The sequence below is a fragment of the Aquila chrysaetos genome, chromosome 15 (assembly GCF_900496995.4).
Source record: "Aquila chrysaetos chrysaetos chromosome 15, bAquChr1.4, whole genome shotgun sequence".
Lineage (NCBI taxonomy): Eukaryota > Metazoa > Chordata > Aves > Accipitriformes > Accipitridae > Aquila > Aquila chrysaetos.
Window position 1 is genome coordinate 27657952 of NC_044018.1, and position 25087 is coordinate 27683038.

The following is a 25087-nucleotide window of genomic DNA, read 5'->3' on the forward strand; positions in this document are numbered from 1 at the left end:
TTCACTTACACTAAACTATCCCAGAATTCCTGGAATACATTTTCCTTTCTTTCATTATGGGCAATGGATAAATATGAACAGAAATGGAGTGTTTGAACCATGGATTTACTGAGTGTGTTTCAACAAAATCCCTCCTAGTTTAGAATAATTCAGAATATCAGTTGAATGTAACAGGCTATTTTTGTCCTTTAACATCCCAGATTGTATGATATGAAAGTGGATCAACTTTTAAAGTAAAATAACTTAATAAATTTAAGACAAAATCTAGGGCAACTGAATGTTCCCATTAGTAAATCTTTACCACTTTAACCTGATTAGATGATAATGCAATGCAGAAAACAAAATATCCAATGTATGTAATCAGGCTATGTGAGTCCCTTCGGACTGCATATTGTTAGAAATGATCAAAATTCAAAGCAGACACACAAATGAAAGTACAAACAAGGGCAATGTAAAACCAACTATGCTAAGCTTAAAAAAAAAAAATCCACCAGTGGAGACGCAGCCATATTAAATGAATATTTTTCTCTGGTTCTGTGCCAGTCATTTAAGAGAACGTCCATGCTTGAAAGTGCCTACATTACCAGGATATACAAACATAACTACAGAGTTTCTGTGTTTGTATTTAATTTTATAAAGCAATAAGCAGAAAGCTGGAAGGCAAATACACTAAATGTGAAACTCCTGAGCATCATGGGTCTTACTCTATGTTAAACTACCTTTGCGAACAGGTTGGCTTTTCAAACATCAAGTAAAATTACTGATTTGTGGAGAGAATTTACATTCTTTCTTTCTAAAGGTAGGAGAAGGTGGAAATAGGCATTCAGTGTTTATTCATCATATGCATTTTGAGCCTGTGACTGTATTTATACAAGGAAATTCTGATGCTTTCATAGGCTTTCAAAAGGAGATGGAATCTTTTCTGGATGTAGGTCAATCCCTACCATTCCCCCACTTTGAAAATAACCTTATGGAGGCAACTTTCATGAAAGAAATAGGTTATTTGAGGACATGAAATTCAAAATGGATAAAGGGCTAGATCCACGTATGTACTTGGACATTGCAATACAGTTTTGTAACATCAAACTATGTTTATTGGATAACCATCTACTTCCACATCTAAAACTGACATGATGCAAAACTGAGTTTTTGGTAGGAACTAAGTAGTCAGAAAAACCTAGTCACCCAGGATGATGCAGCATCTCATTCTTCAGGGATGTAAGACACCCCCAAACCTTCTCCTGAAAGTGGTACTCAGTCATCCTTTCCTAACAGCAGAGACCACTAGTTTCTTTTGAACCATAAAAGAAGTGAATCACCTGTTTGCCTTTTCCTTATTGTTTTAAGAAGCTTGAAACCTAGGCTCAAACCCTCATCTCCCAGCAGCAAGCCTAAAGACTATTCTGCAACAACCTCCTCCTGGTTGTGGAAGTGGTACAGGTGGGGGAAAAAAAACAAACAAACAAAAAAAAACAACCCCTCAAGATTTCTTGGTGTGGAATGAGAAAGAGGAAGAGGGAGCGTAGCGTTCTGCATTAGAGCATGCAAGGCTCTCTCTGGGGAGAAGGAAGTGCTGGGTTCTGATCCCTGCTCTGATGATTGCTAATACATTCTGGTTTAGGTAGTAATTGGGTAAAACGTTGAAGTAGTCCCTGGATGAGACGTGTGCAATGGAGGCAACAGAAACCACAATGCACCTCGTGTACCAATTTTGCAGAGATACACCAAATTTCAAGTATTTATTGGTCTGAAGTGATACCATCTTCTAGTAGCTAAAAAAAAGAAAATAGCGAGTACTACGCTACAAGTAGAGTTTCTGTTTCATTTACTTCATTTATCGGTGATCTTTTTCAAGAGCAGAAAGTTGAGAGATGCTCCACATGTGTAACTCCCTGTTAACTGTGGAAGGAGCTGGGGGATCAGATACTCTCAAGATAATCTCCACAGATCTCAGCAACTTCCACCAAGGAAGATAGCTATCATAAGAGAAAAATAAGGCATTTAAAGGTATGTTGCTGTGCAAGGAAATCCTGATTATTGTTTTTTTTCTTTTTCAAATGAATAAATTGAAAAGCAAGGCATACTTCATTCAGTGTAACCTAGACCTGTATGTACGTGGGGCCAAATAACATTCAGATTAAACTAGCCGTGTTGTGCCAAAGCCAGCAGTTCTCTTGAAAAGCTGCTTAGTAAAACTACGCTAACAAAAATGTGGATTCTTTTTGAATATCACTGGAAAGTTAATAATATCATCAACGTGACAGCCCTGATAAGTTACATATTTAATCCATTCCTTTATTCCTCACCTATTTCCTCTACATTTTTCAACATGAATTGCAGGATTTAATCTTGAAATAGCTTACCTACATTATAGAAGCCAACAGAAAGGTACTGAAGATTTTGCAGATGGGAAGATAATATTTTGAGCTCTGAGTATCTGGGAAGCTACAGCATGGGGAATAGACATTTTAGTTGAGTTTTATGCTAAAACTATCAGCAAGATATAAGTGCTACTTCCATTATCATTATCTTGTTTCAAAATTAATGCTTCGTAGATATTAATACCTAAAATATCAGGATTTCATGGTCTCAAAATTATGAATTATTTCTGTAAAATAAATGCATATTCTGCATGATGTCTGCTGTATATAACTGTTGAAAAAAGTCTTCCCATTACCTAAAAATAAATTTTGTATTAATTTTTAATTGCAGCTATCTTGCATCTATTCAGATCCTCCCAGTCTGCCAGACACAAAAGAGAATAACTTGACAGAAAAACTAAGGTTTGAGGAAGGCATACAGTTTTATTTGCTTACTACACCTACAAGGCCAACCATGTAACAAAGGAAGAGTCTGGAATAAGAAATCGTCTAGCTTCAAATACCTTCCTCAGCCTTCTAAACTTCTCATTGTAGATTGTATTATATTACATGTGTGTTTTGATAGCATACCTTTTATGGCAGGAGTAATTTTGTTTATCACAGTATGAAAACACTCTGGCCAGCAAACAACAAATTAAAGTTCTAAGTAGCTTTTGAATCTCTCATGGGCACAGATTGTTTTCAAGGAAAAAATAAAAGGAGGACTTGGAGGAATTTTTTAAAATGGCATAATGAAAATCTAAAAAAGTGGTATTGATATTCTGCTTTTAGTAACAACTGTTAACATTCCTGACTGATAATTTTCCCTCCTTATAGAATTAAGTATTCATTTGTTCTTTTCAAACTGTTTCAATCCCATGTTTTAAAACAAAGTTTCAAGACTTGATCCAGCAATCAATCAACATTTAATTATTTGAAAATACAGGTTCTTATAATTACACAACACTAGTAATACTGTTAATAATTAAGTTATCAGATTGTTTTCTCTTACAAAATCCACTTTAAGTTGCCTTATCTTATGTTTGGTTGAAAATATTCCCAGCCCAAAGTTTAATTTTCTTGAAAATTTTTAGTCAAAGGCTGACTGAGAAGCCTGAGAGCAAGATGATGAAAATACCCAGTAGTTATTTGTCAACACTAAAAAAAAAATCCCAGTGATCTTTTCAGAGAAGACTCTAGGCTTTGGGATGGATTACTTCAACTACAAGTATCCTTTAAGCTAGACATAGGCCTTTTGCCATCTTTGTTAAAAATCTGCCTACATTTGTCAGAGTGATAAGTCTTCGAGATACAAATATCATCCGCTATCCCTGGTGTCAGGGAGTATAAAGTAAAGCTTTTAAAGTTTGGGTTTGATCTCACTGCTCTGATGAGAAAGCTGCTCCAGAACTTACTGCTCTCTTGATTACAAGTAATCTTCCTCTAGCTGCCACCTGAAACTTATTCCTGGTCTTTTGGGTTTTTTGCAACAACAGTGTTCATTTCCTTAAATACCGGTTTTGCTTCCCTGATGTGTTCATAGCCTGCATTGTACCTCTCAGCCTTTTTTGGTTTTGCTGAGCAAGTCAATTTCTTTTAATCTCTCCTCATCTGCTAGTAGTCCTTCTTTGCAAAGTTAAATAGTTTGCTTTAACTATTCCTAGGGCCCAGGTGACTACCAATGTGATTTTGCCAGATTTTTTTTTTTTTTTTTAACATGGCCGTGTTTTGAATATATCAACGAAAATCTCTTCAGATTGGAACCCACTAAACAAAGCCTCTCAAGACTCTCAGGGCTCTTACAGCTGCAGGAGCAATACCCCATCATCACAGACTGACCAAGCAAATTCCACCCTCGCAGCTCTTACCTCCCCTCTCAGGACACCCACCATCCCTGCTGAGGAGCTAAGCAGGATCCTTCCAGCTTGGAGATGTGGAGGCAAAACTAGTCTTTCCATCTAATAGTTACCTGCTGTGGTTGCAAGCTGATGGCAGTGTGGGCAAGAGGCACGGAGAGCAGGGGAGGGCATGCACCAGACCTGACAGGCAGGAGACCGTTCTTTTATGCTCTCTGTGACTCACTCAGCCGTGCTTAGCCAGCAAGAGGAAGAAGCCATACGATCTGAATGTAGAAAGGACAAACACCGGAACCGGCGCACTGGAGGAAAGGGCTGGAGAAATACTCTGGGACTGACAGCCTGAGGGACAAACACAGAGACTGGCAGAGTCCGGGAGCTGCAGCTGGAACGTGTTCAAGGGAGCAGCAGGCTCTGTGGATAAAGACTAGAGGAGATACGGACCTGCAAGGTAACAAGTGGGACTAGTAACCATCAATGCTGAGAGAGCGGATCAGGGGAGAGCTAAGGATCTGATGTGCTAGCATGAAAATGGTATTGCCTCACTAAAAGGCTTTGCAGAAGGTACTCTGATGAACAAGGAGGGTAGGAACTGTGTGTGAGGAGAAGGTCTCCGAGAAGAGAGACAAGAGCCAAGGAAGGTATGCATGGAGTATGCAACCAGAGGCCACAGGGAGACACAGAAATCAAAGAGACTGGTTGAACAAGTGTCTCAGAGCAACGAGATGACTGACCAGGTGAGCCTGGGAAGGGCCGTGCAAGGGGTGTGATGTGAAGGAGTGATGCAAGGACTGACAAATCGAGAGGAGGAGGACTGAAGTCAGCAGAGGGGTGAGAACTGGGCAGTGAGGAAGGAGCCAGCGTTGGGGCAGAGGCAGGTCAGGAACAGGCCGGAGGAGACAGGGCAGAAAGAGCCACGCTTGGGAAGAATGAGCACAAGAAAGCATGTCCCCCTAAGGAGCCTGGCAGGAAACGGAAATTTCACCCCAACTCCGGCCATTAGCAAATATCTGAGAGTTCCTCTAGAAAAAAATACATCTTCCCCTGTGTTACTGATTCATATGGAGGAATACAAATATTGTCAGTCTCTCCCTGAAATCCAATAGCAGAATTTTCTGTGTTGTAGTTCAAGTGTCAAAACCTGCTGATGAGCCACACAATGGAGCTTTGTTTTTAAGTTTACTTTTTTAACAACAGTAGGAAATTAAACACAAAGTTCTTGTTAAAATATTTTTCTTAAGGTTGCAAAGTCAAGCACTAAATTGTTACAAAATCCCAGATTCAAGGTTCACCATGCAACCTTAGTTCAGCCTGTTTATTTGTACATCGTGATGAAGTCATGATGATGTGATTGTATACTATTACATCCCCAGTGTCTTGCTCTTATTTAGTGCAAATGATGGGTGATATTCACTCCATAAACAGTTGTTCAGTATTTTGTTTTGTCATCCTCTGTTCAATGGGCAGCCCCAGAACTTAACTTACTTCATGCTATTCAAAAGCTGGTGTGAAGAAGAAATTATTATTTCATAGACTGTTTTGTGGTCCTCATCACTACAGTAGTATCTGACTGCTTCACAAATACTAATGATCTTTGCCATTACACAGGATGCAAACTGAAACCAGATGGTCAATTTTGATACCTAGGTCAAATTGAGATGCCAGGGATCTCTGATTTTTAAGAGTTATTAGAATTACGTATCAGTATACTCAGACCACAGCACACAGAGTTCAGTGGTGAATGACAGCTTGAGTACTTTTATAAACCCAACTACATGCTTTGAGTCAGGCACTTAGAAAATGGAAGATAAAAAATGTTTTAAAAGCCACTTGTTCAGCACGTTCACAGTACCTTGTGCCCACCCTTCAATCTCCAAAGCAGCAATCACTGCTTTTTAAAGAAGAGATCCTCTCTCTTCCTGCAATCTCCTGTTTTATTCATTTACACACTTTACAACTTCTGCAGCAGAACTCCTACACATAAGAGTCATCCTAAGAGCACTTCCATCCTACAATGAATACAGAGTACATCCTGTGAAAAAAACAGTATGCCATCATATAGTTAAAGTCTATATGACAACGCAGATGCATAATTGACTGAATTAAAGCTGCATGTGTAACCTTAATTCCGGCGCTTCCTAACGTTTGAAGACTTGCCTTTGCCAAACTATTATTTTAACATAATACCCATGCGTAGTGTTATATATAAACACAAATGGATAAGGGAGTCCCTTGCTATATAAAGATGTACTGTTTGTGCACCAAAGTAGGATGTTACACAATACAACTCTGAAGAGTGACTCCTGTGGCAGTGAAGAAAAAGGAAGCATCTGCATTTAGACTATAATTACTGTGCATCTGTGAGACAATTACTGGTCATTTTAAGTTGTGCACACAACACCATCATAACAAAATCAGAGCCAATTAATATTTTTTTTAACCTGCCTTCAGCTACTGTACAGAATTTACTATTTATGATCACTGGCATAAAATGTTTTTTCATACAGTTAAGACTGCTAGCACGTTTTAGCAGCTTAGGTTTATATTACTACCTCTCAAGGAAGGACATTGGGATTTAAAAAAAAAAAAACTCAACAGTTAAAAATTTAATTTCTGAGTGAGGCTACACTGCATACATGTAGTATAATTTTATCAATGAACAACAAAATCCCAGTTAATACAAGTCATGGCAAAATAACAGTGGAAAAAACCCTATTAGACATTTTTCAAGCCAGAGTTTTACAGCTCTACTTCTTTCATACAACAGTTGAAGAATATTTTATCTCATTCACTTCTAATTTAGCAGTAAGTTAGCTCCAGCTCCAAGGACCAAGGGTGCGCTTTGACCCTCTTTCAAACTTTAGATCAAACAAAGCCAGACTGGTTTAAACTCTTATCCCATTTTCAGTAAATAACCATTTGCCCTGGGAATGAAAATTGATACAGACAAAATAAAAATTGTATGGAATCAGCTTACCTATCATGATAAAACCTGTTGCAGTAGAGGGCTTTGCCCTCAGGTGTAGGATGATTTGAAACTGTGTATAGAAAAATAACATACGGTTGATGCTATTTTCAACCACACAAGTGTAAATCTGAGTAAATACACTCAAAACAAGCATGATGTGCCACTACAGGGGACAATTAATTCAAATGACTCTCCAAATAAGAGCTAGCAGTAAAGTCAGTTAAGGTGCTGCCCTAAATGTGGATTTGTACTGTTAATGCTATGCTTATTTCTATGTACTTTTACATACACGTGTCATCAATTCTCTGGAGAAAAGGAGGCTGAGGAGAGACCTTATCACTCTCTACAACTACCTGAAGGGGAGTTGTAGTGAGGTGGGCACTGGTCTCTTCTGTCAGGTGGCTGGAGATAGGACGAGAGGAAATGGCCTCAAGTTGTGGCAAGGGAGATTTAGGTTGGATATTAGGAAAAATTTCTTTACTGAGAGGGTTGTCAGACATTGGAATAGGCTGCCCAGGGAAGTGGTCGAGTCACCATCCCTGAAGGTATACAAAAAACGCGTAAACAAGGTACTCCAGAACATGGTTTAGTGGGCATGGATGATGGTTGGACTCAATGATCTTGAAGGTCTTTTCCAACCTAAATGATTCTATGATTCTATGAATAATTATTAGCACTATTGCAATTAACTGTTTCTTTTGCACTATGCTTAATAGCTGTAATAACTCATCCATAGAAAAAAAAAATCACTAGAAAGACAACAATAATTTTAAATCTCAGATCTAATTCTTAACATGTTACCATTGTGTTTTAACAAAAAGTAGTTTTAAAGACATCGCCTCCCTGGCCTAGTGAAAATCATGGCAATACACCTTTAAGAAATCCCTTCAAAAATCTAAACTGCCTAGGAGCTGGACAAAAGGAGTGGATGAAATGGGCAATTGCTGCAATGCAATAGATGGGCTGCAGGGTGGACAAGGAAAAGCAGCCAAGAGGAAGTTGGGAGCAGGCAGCAAGGGAGGAGGCCACAGAAGCTAGCAGAACAGTGGGAAAATGAAGTCTTAGTGCAAAACCGTTTATGAAGAATTTATCAGTGAGGAATTATTTGCTAAAAGAAAAGCAATAAAATACAACAGTCCAAAAAAGAGAAGTAAACAGTCTCTTGGTAGGCGTGTGTATGTTTGGAAAGAGGAGAGGTACCTTTGAAGCCAACCTAATGGCCACTGAAGGCTTTCTCTTTATTTCAAAGATGACTGGATTTAGCATTTATAGTCATATTTGCAAAGATCCTACACACGTTAAATATGTTCCTTGAGGTATTTTTAAAAATGTTTAATATGGCTAGATGCTTAAATCTTGTTAAAAACCTAATAAACTCTCAGGTGCTTCTCAAAATCCCCATCAATATCCTTTAGGTCTTAGAGCAAAAAATCCAGTCCTTGTTTCCCTTTTTCATTCACATGTTCCCTGCATTTCTTCATTGTGGCTGTGCTCAAATTATCCTCAGAGAGGACACGTGCACACGCGTCTGTGTACGTACACGTGCATGCAGAGTCTGGTAGCTCACAGCTTTGTCATACATTTTGAGAACATTAATATGAAGTTAATAAAAATGCTGAAGGTGAAAAATGATATGATGATGTTTTGCCATATTTGTTTCTAAATGTGATTCACCGGAGACACAATCCAACACAAGCAGATGTCTTCAAAAGAAAGAACCTATGAATGCAATCTATAGATTAAATAGCTAATACTTGGAATTAACCAAGTCTTGTGCAGGGTAATGAGTAATTTTTGTATGTCATCTGTATTAGGTGATTCAAATATCACATAAAGTACATCATGGTATTGGAAAACTAGTAAATAACACCAGAGTAAGAAGAAGTGGAAATTAATAAAATGAAATGCCAATTATTTAATGAGACATATTAAAAACTCCTAAAAAGCCCTGTAGAACAACTTCATCCATAGGAAAAATTTGATCTCAAGTAAGCTAAGTGTCAACTAATACTCAGACTTCTTCTATAAATGGTTTAGTATCAGATGTTTAAAAAACCTCCCAAATGTTTTTCTTACAGAATTGTAATACTGTTTTTCTCATAAGTTTTAAGGCTTAAACACATAAAAGCAAAAACCAGAATAGCTGAATAAGACCATGGATGGGACAACTTATGCTTTTACATGCATTAGAAACTGATTAACTTTGCTTTCAAGCTTGCGTCATCCAAGTCTGTACAGTGCAAGCTTCACTTCAGTCATGAGAGTAGTCTCAGTGGAGCCAAATGAAGCTGCACACATCAGTAGATTTTTTACATGTGACCCCCCAGACATCTGACCTCCCTCTCTGTTACCTTGTAGTGACTTGTAGCAATGCTGCGCCCACCCCTGAGGAGCTGAACTGCTTCAGCAAAGGGCAGTCTTTAAATAATTAGAAACAGGTTCATTAGGAGGCATTGAGGGATACCTACAAGCAGCAGTGCTTCTGAGATGATTATTTGTCATCAGTTTATTCTTTGTAGGTGACTTCAGAAATACTTTTTTTTTTTAAACACTATTCAGTAGATAATCACCTCAATATATGCTGTTGCTACAGTGCCGGGGCAAAATAGACCAGTAAATTTGGATGTGTGAAGTACAAGGCTTTTGAGTAGAAACAGGGATTTCACATCTGAAAGTGAAGGAACTGGGTTTATTTATGCTCCAGTCTCTGTAGTCTCATCTGCCACATGTCTTACAGTGATCCTGTTATGACAAACGCAAGTGCAGATTTTGGTACTACATCTCATGATCTTAAATAATCCTTGGTGGCTGCATGAGTAAGGCAATTTAGGAGCCCTTCAAACTGGTTAACAATGGAGATGTCAAAAGATGCTGCTTTGACAGCATCTCTTTTCAAATATGTATTTAGACATACAGGTGAAACTAGAATTTGGCAGAACTGTATGTCTAACTGACCCCATAGCTCAGGAGCCAGATATGTTTATGCAATCTCAAAGCCATCTTTTGGTTCCAGGCCAGCACAGGAAAAAAACTACCAATAACTTGCAGACTTTTATACTTTTGCTTCAGAGCAGACCACTATTTAAAATATAGAAATATTAAAAATATTTGCAAAATGCTTGTAATAAAACCCCCAGTTTAAAATTTGCCCTGGAGAAGTATTGCTAGACAGCAGCAAGCTCACAACAGGAGACTTTTGCGCATTGTTCCACACCTTCAGAAAATTTAACTACCCATACAGAATCAGCTACCCGATTCTTCAAAGGAGTGATATGTACCACTCCTTTGACTTGCATGAAGTCATGCTAATTTAAAGAACACGGTTCTGTTTCTTCTCAAGAGTTCTCCATTGTGTTCAAAAATTCAAAGCACGCTTCAGTAATAGGTATCTGTACTCTCCTCGGTGTGAAGTTAATGTAAAACTGTCACCTATAGTGAATGTCAGCACAAATAATACAGCCACCAATGAGAGGATGACCTACAGGGCACAAGATACAACAATGTGCCTTAAAAGGGGTGAGCTGCACACCATTATGTTGATGTTGCACTGCAGTAAGATGAATAAAATAAAGTGAAAATGGCTATGAACTCTGACTAGTAAGGATCAGTATTAGGACAAAATGTATTTAATATCTTCATTAATGGCCTGGAAGGTGTAAAAAAAAATGAAATTTTCAGAGAAAACTGATGTTCTATTTCTGTAAACATCTCCTCATGTAGATTTTCAAGGCAAGCAATTATTGTCTTCAGTGGGATTACTCCCATACACACAATTACACCTAATTTAGTTCTGACAAGATCAGGGACAATACTGGAAAGACCTCAGATTACTACATAGGAAGTGAGAAATAATCCAAGCAAATTCAGATAATTATAGCTGTGGCTAGGAAACTGCAAAACAAGATCTAGACACAACAAAACCATCCAAATATAAAATAGTCTAATTTACCAGGAATAAGAAAGCCTAGCATCTAAATGTCCAACAAAACTTTTAATGAAATATTTGAAAGGTCTTTAAGCATATATCTTAATATGGCAACAAAACAGGCTAACATATTTTTGGACTGACTAGTCAAAAATTTCCTGGAGCAAAGAAAAATCTTTCCATAAGGCTGTTTTATAGTTACTTTGGAAATACCATTCTCCCTTGTCAGAAAATAGGGACAAAAAAGCATGAGTAGGAAAAAAGCAACAAAAATGATCAGAAGGAGAACTGTTTTATGAGGAGAAATTATGTCTTCTTGTTAGCAGATATCATACATAATTTTTTTCAAGAAATGACTAAGCAGGATATGGCCGTAGCTGCCTACAACTATTTCCACAGTGTAAACATCAAGACAACGGATGATTTATTTAAAGTGGTTCAAGTGGGCAGAGCTAGGAATAACAGGAAAAAATAATGGATATGAATTATGCAGACTAACAAGAGCATTTCTGGCACTGACTCATGTAAAACTGCACAAAGGTAAAGGCCAAAAGTCTCTCATCTTCAAGACGTTGAGACTAAGTGGAATAAAGCTGCAACAAACTGTGGGATGGACGACATTGTGACTGCGTGGAGCTTCACAACGCTGCAGTGATTTGTCATGGCATGAACCTTATTCACTCTGTCACCATAGCGTTAATAATACATTCAGAATAACTTACAACGTCCATGAGAAATTAAATTGGTGACTTATGTTTTCTGGATCGTAGTCTAATAAAGATAATGATTTATTCTTTTTTGTAGAAATGTGAGTTGATCAAGGCTGTAGAACGGAAGGCTATCAAAAGAACTATATAATGTTGCATAAAAGATATACTGCAAAAGCAATTTCAAGATAGTGACATAATGGTGACAGCACTGAGAGAAGTTTTCTATAAATCTGGGATTTACTATTGTTTCAGTGGTAGGTCTTGTCAGACGCAGCATAGACCCATGAAATGACAGGAAAGTGAAGTTATATAGTAATACTGCGCATTTTCTATTCTTATACTTCTTTTTCTTTGCTGGTCCTGAAGTCCCTGACATGTTACTGACTGGGGAAAAGCAGGGTTTTCTTTGCTTCACTAATCCATTCTTCAAAGCCTGTTTTGCTGCTTACACCATTTCCACAGTTTTATCTCTTTAATTCAGCACCACTGATGCTCTTTTTCCCATATTGGTAATCAGTGGCAGTTGGTAATGCCTGAGCAATTACAGGCAGGCCTACCCTTGGCATAGACGTGCCATGGAAAAAAATTAAGAACAATCAAAGAAAAAAGAGAATCAAAAAAACACGAGTGGAATAGAAAATATAGAGGAAATGATGGAAGAGATGAAGGAAGGACAACAAAGCGGGGAAAGGACCAGAAGGAAGCAATGAAGGGAGGAGAGCCTGGTGAGAAGCTGAAGACCTAGTAAGAATAACAGAGTTAGACAAAGTAGTCTAGAGAGCAAGATAGGATGGGAGTAAAAGGGAGATGGTTGAGAAGAAAGGAAGAGCAGATCCTTTAAGAAGAGCAGAAGATGAATCCATCAGATCAAACTAAACCACAGAAACAGCAGCAGAGTAAAATAGTAAGTAGAAGAAAATGAGAGAACAGAGGAAACTGGGGAGTAGTGAAGTGGGAGCAGAGAAACGACATGTATCTGCTAAAATGTAAAAATTCTGGCAGTTTTTGGCAGCTCGGGCTTTCTTTTCTTTGCGCAAGTTTCTTGATCTCTCAGGCAATGTACTTCCATTAGGGAATGCTCTTTCTCAAACCAGCTTCAGAGCTCACTGATAATTCTTGGTGCTCAATTAACACAAATCTAGGAAGGTTCAGTTTGGTTGGAGAAACCTCAAGATAATCTTTTTTAAGGTATGCTCAATAGTTACCTTTTTAATAATATTGGCTTAATAGAAGTAGTTCAAGCCCCTTAACACAGGCACAGATAGGTTAGTCAGCAAATGCATCAAAGCAATGAGCTCTCATTAAAAAGAGAAATGCATCACGTCTGCAGGAAGAATCTTCATGTGCATTTACATTATGAACTCTGTAAGTGTTTCAAGGAATTGTCATATTTCCTCACTAAAAGTAGGCTATCAATATTAAAAGAACTATGTGTAGGTCAAGCTGAGGAGCAAAGAATGATAAAACTTGATATAAGTTTTGTTGAGCACAAAGATTGTAAATACTGTGTAAAGCGGAAGAGACCTCAAAATCATATCTAGTAATGAGATTTAATATAAATTTGGTTCAGTACATAGAATCTCTGATAAATCTGAGTGAGGAATTTCAATAACATACACATGTGCTATAAAAACCTGTTAAGTAATATGACTGTAAAACTATCAAATGAAATATCTTATTTGAATATTAACTATAGACTGAATATTAAATCAAAATTCAAAAACCCCTCCTCAGAACTGGATTTTTTTTTAGTTCTGCATCAATGTTAAATACAGTCTAACCAACTTATATCTAGATTCACTGAACATGAGAACTGAAAGGGTTTTTAAACTGAGGAACAGAATATGGATGGCCCAAAAAGTAGAATTATATTACATGCCTCTATAATATACTTTGAGTGCTATTTATCCCTAAAGGTAGAATACTTACAGGTTTTCGAGTTGGAGTAACTTGAACAGAATGATAGAATTCTGGTTGAACTCGGCTGCTTTTCTTGATTTTTCTTTTTCTTACAGAAGTTTCCTGCTCACTTAGGTGGTGAGCTTCCACTATAGGTTGTGTTTCCTCAAGGCGAGGTGCTACACGTCTTCTAGCATGACGAGGACTTGATCTAAAGCCCTATAACAGAAAAAGCAATCATCGCATTTGACATCTCCCAGAATGGAGCCATATAACAACAGAAAAATCATACAGGATCTTAATAACGACTTGAGGTACAAGCATGCTCATCTTAAGTTAATACAATGTCCATATATACTGCATGTAACAATAAAGAGATGTTGCCAAGTACTGTTAATATCACATTTGTTTTATATTTCTCAATTATATGTATTACTGACACAGCTAGTCGCAGTAACTCCTGTTGCTTTTCTTTATAAGCTTACACTTTTAGTTATTTATACCTAAATAGTTCTAATTTAAAATTCATAATTAAAATTTTCTAGGTTAATTCTTGGCCTTGTGAGAAATTGTTTTAGGGACCTTGAGCTGAAAAGGTGCATTTTTTCCTGAGAATGAAAGTGAAATAAAATTGGTAGCTGGCAACACTTAATTATGACTAATGGTTCTTGTTAAGAGGTCTGATGCTGCTAGATTTGGGGGGAGACCTTACCATTTGGAATAAAATAATTAAGACAGAGTGCTGTCTTGCTATCATCTGAGAAATATATGTATATTTGGCCAAATATAAACTCAGGAAAAGCTGCCTTTCCCAAATGCTTTTTGGAGGCTTGCTGTGAAAACCTCTGAGCATCATCTAGAATGTCTCACAACGTTACAGAATTTCATTCCTTTAATGGCAACACGTAAAATGCTAGCCCTGTATTGCTACCTGCAGAGCATTTACAGTGAGCATTCTCTCATTTCACTCAGTCTCCTCATAAGCATGCAGTAGCCTGTCATGCATCATTTGTACTTAATACAATATTGGTTGATATTAAACTTGGCCAGGTTGTAAATAAGAGTTTCCTTCACTTAGTCACATCAGCTTTCAGAATAAGTCAGCCAAATCTATGTCCTTAGTAACAGTCTGCAGTTTAAGGACTATATTCCCTTTCAAAACCAAGAATAGATGCAACAATTCCTAATTTTCTATCTTTTTTTCTTCTAGTAAAATATCTCTGCTGTAGTCCTTGTGTGACAAACCCAGCACTCAGAAATGGCTGGTCCATATAAAGAATCAGACTTCTGCAAGGTGAGATTTTAGCTAAAACTGCAGAAATCTATGCTGTGAATCTAAATATCCTGAGTTCATGCCAGCTGAAAACTAGTGGGAACAATACATTTCCATATAAACCTGCTGTTCTAGCAGGTTTCCTTCCCTTAGCTTTTGGGTTTGGTTTTTGTGTTTTGTTTTGCTTTGTTGTTGTTGTTTTGGTTTGTGTTAATTAGGAAATCAGCATAGAAAAGTTATGCTAAAAATGTTGTTATGTTGGTAAATTGAAGCAATCAAAAGTCATAGGTATGGCTCTGTGCAAATTGGACTTACTCCTCTAATGTTCATGATACTGCAAGGGAAGAGAGCTGCAGTCTGTTCTGGGCACTCAGAGAGACAGACAGCTATTTTCATTATTTGAATGTGTGCTCCATTAAGTAAATATAACCCTAAAGAGCCAAAACACACAAACATATATTTACATACACATGCTAGTAATTGCTACAAATATACACTGCATGCAACAGATGATATGAAAAGGTTGAAGTGCTAAGGTGAAGTATCAGGTGAAGTAACTTCCAGGTAGCAACCTTGTACTCCTGGACACTGGACAGGAGGGACAGGAATAGAGCCCAACTCTACTTAGTCCATCTGGGAGGTTCATGTTATGTGGTCTATCAGGGCTATGAAATACACATGATGGAAAGATACGGCCAAAATTTCCTGAATCCTTTTTTATGATCCCTCCTATTCTATTGAAGCAGTAGAGTCAGTCAGACTACAGGCAGGGCCAGACTTTGACCCCCCGTATCTTAATAGAAGCAGGACCCTGGCTGTATCAACCAGTGCAAGCAGTGTACTGGAAGCCACTGCAGCCAGCAGACCTGCGCAGATTTAGGAAGATCTCTAAACATTCAAAGATGTAAATCTGTGAGATACTCTGCCACACTATTGCAGCAGGAAAACTTACTGCCCCAGTTTCTTTCTACACTGTGAAATAGCTAACAGATACAACATATCATTCAATGTGATCCTAGGACTATTCAGGATGACAGGGAAAAATACAACACAAGGAGCCTACTATTTCAGAGTTTACTTCTTGTGGTAATTTTCTTTTACAAAAAAATATTAGTGTGCATCAGGGACTATTCCATAGTAAAAGAAAATATTCCTTAAAAGAGCAAAATACCCAGCAAATCTATTCTGAGTTCTGAAATCAGAAGAGATTTTCTAAATGTTAAAAGCATTATGATTCATGTACAGACGATAGCTCCTGGCCGAAGCCTGGTTATACACCCTGTGCTGCAGCTGCTCCCTCACCATGCTGCCATCCCCATTAGCTGGATAAAACTCTTCGAGAAAGTATGTTTATGTAATAGAAGAATTTGGTAGAAGCTAAGCAGCTCTAAAAGTGCTAAGAAATGCATGCCAAATAGGGATTTAAGTATGTGGGTCTGTCTCATGGAGTGACTTCACCTCAAAATACTTTGAGGTTTACTGATTAAGTATTATGTTTTGATATGAAAAAGTCACTTGTGATTTCCAGAAAAGTCTGTTTATAGACAGTGCTTCTCCTTCATATTTTATATATTTTTCTCTTTTGCTGTTTATTACTAGCAAGAAAATGGGATCTTTATCTCTTTAAGAGCTCATCTGCTTCTGTTTGCTGAAGCTTATTCTTCACTTCAAGTCATAATCTGCCTGCAGTATCACAAATGGTTGCTCTGGGGAGGATTATAATGCAGTAAAGGCAGACAATCATGATTTCAGGTGGAAAATTAATTCCATATCAACACAGATGATGTTACAAGGGCAGAGTCCTCAGACCAGAACCCAAAATGCTTACTCATTCCTGCAGTGAGACTTTGCCAGAGCAAAAACTTCAATCTGGAAAATTTCAAAATTTGGTCATCAAAAAAGAAGATAGGAGTCAAAAGTGATGTAACGCATCGGAGCTGCTACACCTATGCTCAATGCAAAACGAGAATGGCCAGTGATTCCTTCTCAACAGTGAAATGAATAGATGCTTCTTGTGTTGTCTGTGTTATTTATCCTTCAGCTGAACCCAAAATTGAAAATTATCATATTAATACAGCAATCAAAATTAAAAATGTGAAAATTACACAAATATCTGTTTGGCAAAGACAGCACTATTTTAGATGTTAAGTCAGCACTCACAGAAGAGCAAATAAGTATTGCAAAATATTCAGGGACACACAGTATACCACACACCCCACAGGCGTGGGGGGAAGGTGTTCTAAGGTTTGGTTTTACTTCTCAGTATCCTTGTTTTGATTTGATTGTTAGTAAATTAAATTGATTTTGTTTCTTCCCCAAGTTGAGCCTGCCTTTTGCCCGTGACCGTAAGTGGTGAGTGATCCCTCCCTGTCCTTGTCTCGACCCTCAAGCCTGCCTTTATATTTTCTCCTCATCCCACCGGGGCCGGGGGAGTGAGCAAGGGGCTTTGTGGTGCTTTATTACTGACTGGGCTCAAACCACAACAGACCAATGACCGAGAAAATGCTAGAGATTTTAAAATCACGTGGGCAATACAACGAGGTTGCTTTACCACTGTTAAGCAATTTGTAGTGTCCGGTAACATGTGAATGCTGTGTCACTGGACAGTGACAAACCTTTTCTTCTTTGCTCTGAGAGGGAGTTGCTCATTCCTAGACCCTATTGCCTGACTCATTTTTATGCCTGTAAAATTCTGAAACGAGGCAAACCAAACAAGACTTCAAATACATATTTTTAGAAAATTTGTCTTCTAAAATACTAAAATAACTGCACAAAGATTTACACTGCAAAGCATTCTTCCTTAAAGACACAACCCAGATGACCACCAGAACCAGTTTTAGACATCACAGAGGAAGACAAGAGGCAAAGTGAACCTAGGATTATCTTCTCTCCAAAAGCATTCATGTGCATCCTTCCAGTTAGAGTCTGTTTGAATCCATGAAGACTGATGTTCTTAGTCATACTCTACAGTGAGCAGGAATAGAGAGGTGTCTTGAGGCCAGTGCAGAGCCAAAGCCTAGTTCACCTACTCTCAAGGGAGCTTGTCTGTCTGTGGAAGGAGACTGGGGAGATCAGCCTCTTTTAGCTGAAATTCGTCCTTTTAAGTCTACTCTGAAAGGTTGTTTTTTTTTGAATGAAGTGTCGTAATATTGAAAGGACCTGTTGTGTCTGTCTTTACACCCAAACCAATTATGAATGTTGCAAACCTGGTGCTACGTGCTAGAGTACACAACCAACTGGTTGTGTAAAATGACTTCCATGGTAAGAGGTTCTGTAAAAAAATATCTTCTTGTCCAGCCAAGTTTTAACTTCACACCTCTGATTCAGTGACTGATTTCTTGTGTATAGAAACACAGTGTGGGATTCCTCTGACCAAGGCTCAGCAGACCTCCCCTCCCTGGGTTCCCTTTCGAGATGCTGAAGTCAGCAGGTCAGATGAACCATTCCCTAACCGCACCTATTTCTCTCCATTGGCCATAAAGGGAGCCCAAGCTGACCACTTCACTCATAGACATCTATACTGTAAGTATCTAAGATTAGATAGGATGGATCAGAGCCAGAATGACTAGGTTTTGGTCTGCCTTCAATACTGTATTCATCATTCCATATATATTTTATCATCAGATTTCCTCTTATTTTCCTCCTTCTACGTGAAATAATTCCAGTCTCTTCCATCACTTTTTTTTTGGTCAGAGTTTTACATGTCCATATTCACAGACATCACTCTTGCCGGATCCCCATAATTCAGCACAGTACTCTTATAAATTTGTATTACTAATATATATAATAGTATAGCATGTTTTTCTGTTCTGTTTAAATATTTCCCACCCCATCTTCTTTTCTGATCAGGCTGTACATCTGAAAGACATCTTCACTGAATTGTCAAAAGTAATTCAAAAGGCCCTTTCTGGAGACCATAAACTTAAAACTTAATAAGTGGATAAATGACTTTTCTCTGTAATATACCCAGCCTTGCATTTATGAACATCATGTGTGTGTTCATTTATGCCATTCTTCAGAATTTCCTCAGTATGGTCTGGTATTTGATAACCAAGTATGTCATACTCTGCAATCCTTGTTATGTTTTTTCCTATTCTCATTGCTAGCCCATTCATTAATATAAAAACCAGGATTTTGAAACTTCCTAAAAAACTTCTCTAACGTTTCCTTTTTTTATTTACAGATGAGGACATTTTGGATAATGTGTTGAACCTTTTTCTTTCACTGTCTTAGTTTCACTGTATTTCTTTTTAATTCTTTGTCTGATACTTTAATAGCACCATATGAATACATCAGTGCTATCCCATGTGTGCATTATTGCTTTAGTGACGTGAATCTTTGACTCCCTCCATTCTTTCAATCTGCTATTGTATTAATTCACCAGATCCTTTTCCTCTCCATTCTGGATTCTACTGTCCTGACTGCCTTCATCATACCTTACCTATTATTTTTATGCTTGATAAGAAACCATATTCATTCTTCATTTTTTCCAGTGTGTAAGTATTTTATGTAGAATATATTTGGTGTCAGAATTCTAATCTTGGAACGCAACCTTTCCAGCCAGTATGTGTTTTGAGAGTCACTAAACATTAACTTCAAGAGAAGTAAGAGCGCATTATCTCATGTCCAGCTGAAGTCTACAGAAATCTTTGCATTAACTTCAGTGGACGCTGGACTGCAGCCCAGTTTACCTTCTGGCAGAACTTCAGTAAACCACAGAAAAAAGCACTAGCTAGCATTAAGCCACAGTTCAGCACAATTGGAAGAATGACAACAGAACTCAACTATGTTTGCAAATGCCTTATTTGAGTGAGTCCCATAGATTAAATGCACTTTTGCAGGTGCACTAACGAATATCAAAGCCAAAGGAAGCTCAGATAGGACATCCAACTTCGTGTGCTTGCTTTTAAGGTTTTTGACAGTGGTTGTGTATGCATGAGAATTGTCATCTATTACCATTGTCAATTAATAGCCTCAAGAAGCAGTCTTTGAATTGTCAGTTACTGGCTGTTCAAAGCTTGAAAACTTTCATGTATATGCAACCTACAACATGTTAGCGCCTGGAGACATTAGTATGTGTAGTATCAAAACCATTCTCAAGATGCCAGAGTTCTCAGCTGTTTTGCAGACAGGCTGAAATAGAATTAAACCCTATAGTTGAAGTACCTACTTGAACTAAAAAGGCAGGTTTAATTTAATAACTTTATTGTATCAAATTCCCCTGCATGCTGAAAGAGAGAAATACATGCGTCTGTATTGTAAGACCAGTCTTAAATTGAAAAGTGACCAAAATTGCATTATTTCCTTTCTTCTCCCATAGTGACTTCTGTCCAAAATATCCTCAGTTTATAAAGAAACCAAAAAAAAAAAACCCCACATTTATTTTACTGCCAATTCTGCAAGCTCAACCCAAAATCGAGGATTCAAATTAAGCCCTCCAAACTACTTATACATCCTTTCTAATAGTAAAGATTGCTAATTAAAGCTAGGTCTTAGTTTTCTATAGCAGGAAGATTACGTACACTCAGTATATTACTTCACACATGCACAAGGAGGATGCAACTGCATTTGTTCTTTCTTGGGTCTACCAGCTCTCAAAAAACAGACTGCAACCTTTTTTTTTTTGTGTGTGGTTCTCTTGATCTTTTTTTTTTTTAATCTTAGCTAAGGGTTACTCCTATAAAGATCTGAATCAAGATTTAAAACATCAAATCTAAGATTTTACATTCAGTTTCTCATTCCACTCCCTCAGTAACAGCTTTCACTGGTGCTTCTTTGTATGCTTTAATTTAGGAGATATTATTCTTATCTTCTAAAACCTAAACTCTAAGCAGTGCTGGAACCATTTCTCAGATACTGAAGACTGTGATTTGGCATGTGTCATGTTCCAAGGTAAGTCCACACATTCAAAGGGATTAAAAGCAATTGTCTGTTACATAACCTGAACAAGATTACTTTTCCAACCAAGTTCATGAAATACAACATCAGTAACCTGCTTTCCAGTTCCTAAGTGGGCCCCCAAGTGTATACATATGAGCTCTTGTGTGAACCTAGGGTTTAGATGTGAATTTAGAATACATTTTTTAATAACCCATGCAGTATTGCACTGCTGTTTTACACAATGTGTTTGTTTTTTCCTATTGTAAGATTAGAATTCCTATCGAAACAGGTAAGCTGTAACACTAGGAAAATCTGATGATGTGTAAGCAAATAGCCAAATAGCATGCCCAGTCATGCCTCAAAATACCGTTTAAATACTCTTCCCTGTCTAAATCTGTAAACCACAGAAGCTGGCCTGTTCTCCACAGTCCTATCATTCTCTGACAAGGCAGCCTGCAGCCCTCCATGGCCTCCTTGTCTTTGTGATGGCCTGTCCCAGTTCCTTCCCTGTTACCTTAGGGCACCGCAAGCCTACAGGAATGGAACAATTATTTAAGAACAAAAATAAATCAGAGTACTGCTTGATCAGTTGTCTGCAAGGGAGAGTTTAATTTAGAAATACTAGCACATTCCCCAAGCATGTCCCTCTTCCACCCCTGCTTCCTCTGTTTTCATCTCATCACTTCTCAGCTTAGGCAGTGTACGGTATACATCAAGAATCTGCCATAAATATTAAAAATACAGTAAGAAGGAGAATAAGAAATAACACACAGATTGCTAAACCATGCAAGTGCTGCCCAACATCTAGTACAAAGAAATTACTCTTGTCTGTCCAGTGCGCTTGTTTGAAGCGTAAACTGGTAAGAGAATTTATGCCACCTCAGCATGTGAAGATGGATCTGCACTTTGTCAAGCATAAAATAGATGCGTAACTGATGAGAGACTTAACAGGCATATATTAAAAAAAAAAAAAGATAACCTAGGGTATTTTCACATAGGGTGGAATTCGGATATCTATTAAGATACCTTGATTCAGATACCAACAACATATCCGAATGGGTCTCTCCTTCAGGAGCAACTAGTCTAAGCTCCTGTTATAGCCAATGAAAAATTTAGTCAATACATTCAGTGAGGCTTGAAGAACTGTTCAGCTTATCCTGAAGCAGACACCTACACTAGGTTAGCTGAGTAGCTGTACAGACTACAAACTGTAAATGCCTACAGCGAGCTTATCATACTGTATAAGAGGATGCTGTTTTTGCAAAGTCACTTTCCGACTCCCGCTGCACTTTACATGTAGGAAGGTAACGGCAGCAGATCAGAAGGGAATGATGCTTCAACCTAGTTGTATCATTTTGTTCTGTCTAGAACAAAGGAGGAGGATAAATATAATACCTTAGTCTAACATTGATTATGTATTTCAGTATAGTTAGTGCTATCAATTTAGATAATCAGAAATTAAGTCTTGTAAGAACTGTGTTTCACTTCCAGCCTGCTCTACTATTTACCCTGCCATCCTGAAGCCGAGTGCTGTATTCAAGCAGCTGAGTGGACAGTGGCGATAAGGTCATTGGCACAACTTGCAAGAAATGTGTCTTTTCCCAAAAGTCAACTGCAGTTAATTTCTACAGCTGATGTAGTGTTTTCACACTTAAGCAGTAACTCATGTTTCATTCCCACTGATGAGTCAGGAACAGCAAACCACTGACTCTCCTTGATGCAAGGCAGTAGGGCACAAGGGAGCACAGCAGGGGCTCAAGACACTGTGGACGGCAGAAGTACCCAGGTAACAGGTACCCAGGCTTGCAGGTGAACTGGAAGCACAAGGAATCGGCTCAAAAACAAGCCAGCTTTGCTAGCACTAGGTCAAGATCAGCCATATCAGCTGTGGGCCTGAAAACCTGCTCAAGCATCTCTACAACACAGTGCTGAGCCCTTGCCCAGGGGAGCTGGAGGGGCCCAAGCGCACCCGCTTCAGAGCCTGAGAGCCCCCCAGGCTGCAGAGTTTGACATGGCCAGGCCCAACAAGCCCAGCTCAGCTGAATCAGATCCTGCATGAAAACAGCAAGGTGACTTCACCCTGTGCTCTGTGTCGTTCTTTCATAGCACATCAAAGATGCCTCTCCTTAAAAAAGCCTAGGAGTGGAAGAGAGTGTGAGTGACGTTTCCATGCCCTAGGAAAACGCATGTAACAGCCCAGGAGGAGAAACAGCCTGAAGGGTTGTACTACCCTGGTCATGTGGTGCTTGCTTTCATTTAATACCCTCAGCCTAAAATGCTGAGCTGTTTCTGAAGGGGCATCCACAACCTGATCTGTCACCCTAATAATCTAAGCACAGTAACCAAGAAATCAGTGTAGATGGTTAAGCTTTTCTGAGCTGTATTTGATCTACGGACCCCTGCATGATCCTTTCCGTCTGTCTAAGAACAGTTTCTACAGCAGATGTGGTAATACATGTGCTCACCACAAGTATGACCTCAAGTATTTTAATTCACGGTTTCAATCTGAGGTTAGTTTCAGCCAAAAAACAGTAGCTAGAAGTTCCCATTCTGTACATGCGTACAATGTGGCTGCCAACAGACGGATGGCAACAAGCCGTGCTCCACCTGGATCCCCTTGAAACCAGGACTCTGCTTGCTTGCAAGCAGCTGCTTGTGTGCACCAGGAATGTGCACTGTAACTGGCATACAACACAACTGAAGCTGCAACCTCATCTAAAACACACATTTCCAGAGATAACAGTAGATACCGAGAAGCCTGAATACGTAAATACTCACATGATAGCTAGGAGGTTGTTGATATAACTTTATTAATGGGAAACTAAGTAGTAAGAAGAACCTTTATTATGTACTGGATCTTTATGGAGCACTTGTCCCTATCTTGTTAGAGAACTGTGAGAATGTGTTAATTTATAATGCAGGTCCCAACATGCAGTGTATCGAGACCAAGCCTTACCACTGGTGTGGACCATGACACAGTGTCAGTACTTTATTGGGTTATTGATGGAGCAGAGAGGAGATCCCCTCAGCATTTCAATGCTCTATTCTGGCTGTCAGAAGCCAGAATAAAGATACAGGCAACCAGATGGCTATAGAAATACATTGGGCATTTCTGCAGTACATTGTAGTACAGAGTAAAGGTATCCAAGTGAAATCCTCTGGAGTTAGCTCAGGAACCCAAGTGGTCTTGCTGCAGCAACCAGAATTGCCATATATTTTGTGATACAATTGCCAAACAGGCTGTTTGTCAGCATAGACCAATGCTTGCTAGGCTATCTAAAGGCAGCACTGCAGTGAATAAAGCTGACAAACAGTGATGGACAGATGACGTATAGTAAGCAGAATCTCAGTGGTACCTAGTTTGCCATGTAACAGCTCAGTGTGACATGCTCTGTCTGGGCCACGTTATTGGACATGTTATGAAAAATGGATAGAAGGATTTGTCCTTATACAGTATAACCTGCATTTATAGCTCTCCATTCATTCCTGTACATAAGTGCTTCCATACATCTAAGAAAACAATTTATTTTTGTCTCTGATTTATTTTCCCTTGAACCTGTTCCTTAACTTGTAGATGGCCAATGGAAAAATAGTTTAAACATCCTGGGGGGAAAGCACATCAAACACAAAGGTAAAATATTTTCAGGCTGATTCAGTTCTACAAAGAGACATCCTTTGAATAGATGAATGAATGTATTTTTCTGGCTAGTCCTGTACATTTCTGTTGCTCCTTGAATACACTCCCTGCAATCAAACAGAAGACTCAAATTCAGCTTGGAGGGTCTGCTGATTTCTCTTTTCACTGAAGCTGTACATATCTGGAGCAGTTCATAAATAACTGCAATGCTCGGGAAGAATTATGGTGCAACTCTTCAAAGACTATTCATTATCGTTTTGTAAAATATCTAGAACTGTATTTTTAGGCAACTGTCTCACAATCAGCCTCAGAAGGGGGACAATTATAGCAAAGGTATGCTTAGGGATGAATTTATGAACAGTTTTTCTGGGCATCAGTTGTTGGCAAAGTCAATATATACATTTACCAGACATTGTTGTACTATAGTTTTGCATCCATTGTACCATAATGGATGATTTAGCAAATTCATTTGCTCTTAAAAATTCTCATCAGTCTTGGCTGACCTATTTCACTACCAGTCTTGTCACAACAATAGACTGAATATATATAACCTTGTAGTGACTGTTCGGTATACTAAGA

The 25087-nt window shown here is 38.4% G+C and overlaps 1 protein-coding gene across 7 annotated transcripts in view; it reads right to left on the bottom strand.

Annotated features, from left to right (window-relative positions):
• Nucleotides 1-25087, bottom strand: part of DST (dystonin) — a 314486-nt gene that overhangs the window by 284609 nt on the left and 4790 nt on the right. For all 7 annotated transcript variants that reach the window (XM_041128914.1, XM_030037882.2, XM_030037880.2 and 4 more), the window contains exon 3: nucleotides 13749-13937. In XM_041128914.1, the coding sequence (XP_040984848.1) occupies nucleotides 13749-13937 (189 nt within the window). The remainder of the gene's footprint in view (nucleotides 1-13748; nucleotides 13938-25087) is intronic.